The 1515-nt window shown below is 62.2% G+C and overlaps 1 protein-coding gene across 1 annotated transcript in view; it reads right to left on the reverse strand.

Moving 5' to 3' along the window:
- The window catches only part of NSUN5 (NOP2/Sun domain family, member 5), a gene marked incomplete at both ends in the record, with an annotated part of 2056 nt that extends 666 nt beyond the window's left edge, over positions 1 to 1390 (reverse strand). Inside the window, 3 exons of the mRNA XM_010075701.1 lie at positions 395 to 516; positions 866 to 1004; positions 1282 to 1390. Of these exons, the coding sequence (XP_010074003.1) occupies positions 395 to 516; positions 866 to 1004; positions 1282 to 1390 (370 nt within the window). The remainder of the gene's footprint in view (positions 1 to 394; positions 517 to 865; positions 1005 to 1281) is intronic.
- Between the last annotated feature and the right edge of the window lie 125 nt (positions 1391 to 1515).

Here is a 1515-nt window from a genome sequence, read left to right on the forward strand (position 1 = left end):
TCACGTCCCCTCAGGCACCTCCAACAGCCCAGCGCTATCAGAGCCCCCAGCCCACGGAGGGAGAAGTGGGCATCAGCCTCCATTAGGGGGACAGGGTGACAAGCTGCAGCTCCTCCTTGTGCTCTCTGTGGGCTCCAAGGGACCAGGGCCACCTGCCCTCCTTTCCTCCCCCCAGCACGCAAGCCTGCCCTCACCCCTTGTTCTTCAGGATGGCAGCCAGGTGGCTGGTCTTGTTCCCAGGGGCAGCGCCGGCACGGAGGGAGAAGTGGGCATCAGCCTCCATTAGGGGGACAGGGTGACAAGCTGCAGCTCCTCCTTGTGCTCTCTGTGGGCTCCAAGGGACCAGGGCCACCTGCCCTCCTTTCCTCCCCCCAGCACGCAAGCCTGCCCTCACCCCTTGTTCTTCAGGATGGCAGCCAGGTGGCTGGTCTTGTTCCCAGGGGCAGCGCCGGCATCGATCACATGGAAGGTCTGCGCAGCAGGCACCCCCAGCCCCTCCTCGGGGCATGCCTGATGCTGCGGGGTCACAGGCAACAAGGGGACAAGTCCCCCACTGCCACCATCCACCACTGGAAGCCTCTCCCCAGCCCACAGCCCCACGCTCCTCCCAGCTGCTGGTCCCCAGCTCCTATGGGGCTGTTTTACAGCCCAGTTCAGAGCAATTCACCCCAAACCTACAGGCTATGGAAGTAAAGCCATGGGGGAGCCCCTCGGCTGCAGGCTGCTGTCAGAATTTCTGCTTAGACTTCAAGCGCTGCAGCAAAGCCAGCCCAAGCCCAGCCCTTGGCACGTAGGATGGGACCGACCCTCCACCCATGTCAGTGGTTTTCCCGCCCCTGCAGCCTCCTGCTCCCCAGCTCCTCACCTTGTCCTGCAGAATTATGTGTCCTGAAGTGTACAGCAGGTTGTCGTGGAAGTCCGTCTGCGGAGGGAAAACCAGCAGCTCCGGGAGATGAAGATCCAACAAGAATTTCTTCCCGGAAAGGGCCCTCAGATCCTCCATACTGCCCACAAGACACAGGGAGGAGGATGAGCACACAGTCCTGCTTCACTGTGCCCAAAACCAGAGCCCTCCAGAGCCCAGGCAGAGAACCCCCTTCGTCCCAGACCTCCTCTCCATTTCAGCACCAGGTAGAACCCAGACAGGTGGAAAGCAAGAGTGGGAACCTGCCCACCACAAGCACCAAGACCAACAACGCTCCAACCCACACGACCTCATCCCAAGCTCTTGCTGCTCGATGATGGCCCAGGTAAGGTGGGATGGCAGAAAGAAACACTTACTTGGCTGCCTGGCCCAGGTAGGAATAGCCCTGGCGCTTGAAGAAGTCAATCACATCGTCCACACGAGTCTTCAGGGTATTGACTCGGACGTAGCGTGGTACCTGGGGGGCTGGGGGAGCCGGCTGGGTCAGCTGCAGCCCACCACTGCCGCCCGCCCAGGGAACCCCCCCAGCCCCAAGGCCCGCTCACCTCCGGGGCTCGCTGCCTGGGCCGGGGCCAGCAGGTCCTCGTTGC

The sequence above is a fragment of the Pterocles gutturalis genome, unplaced genomic scaffold (genome assembly GCF_000699245.1).
Source record: "Pterocles gutturalis isolate BGI_N339 unplaced genomic scaffold, ASM69924v1 scaffold46257, whole genome shotgun sequence".
In the NCBI taxonomy this organism is placed as follows: domain Eukaryota; kingdom Metazoa; phylum Chordata; class Aves; order Pterocliformes; family Pteroclidae; genus Pterocles; species Pterocles gutturalis.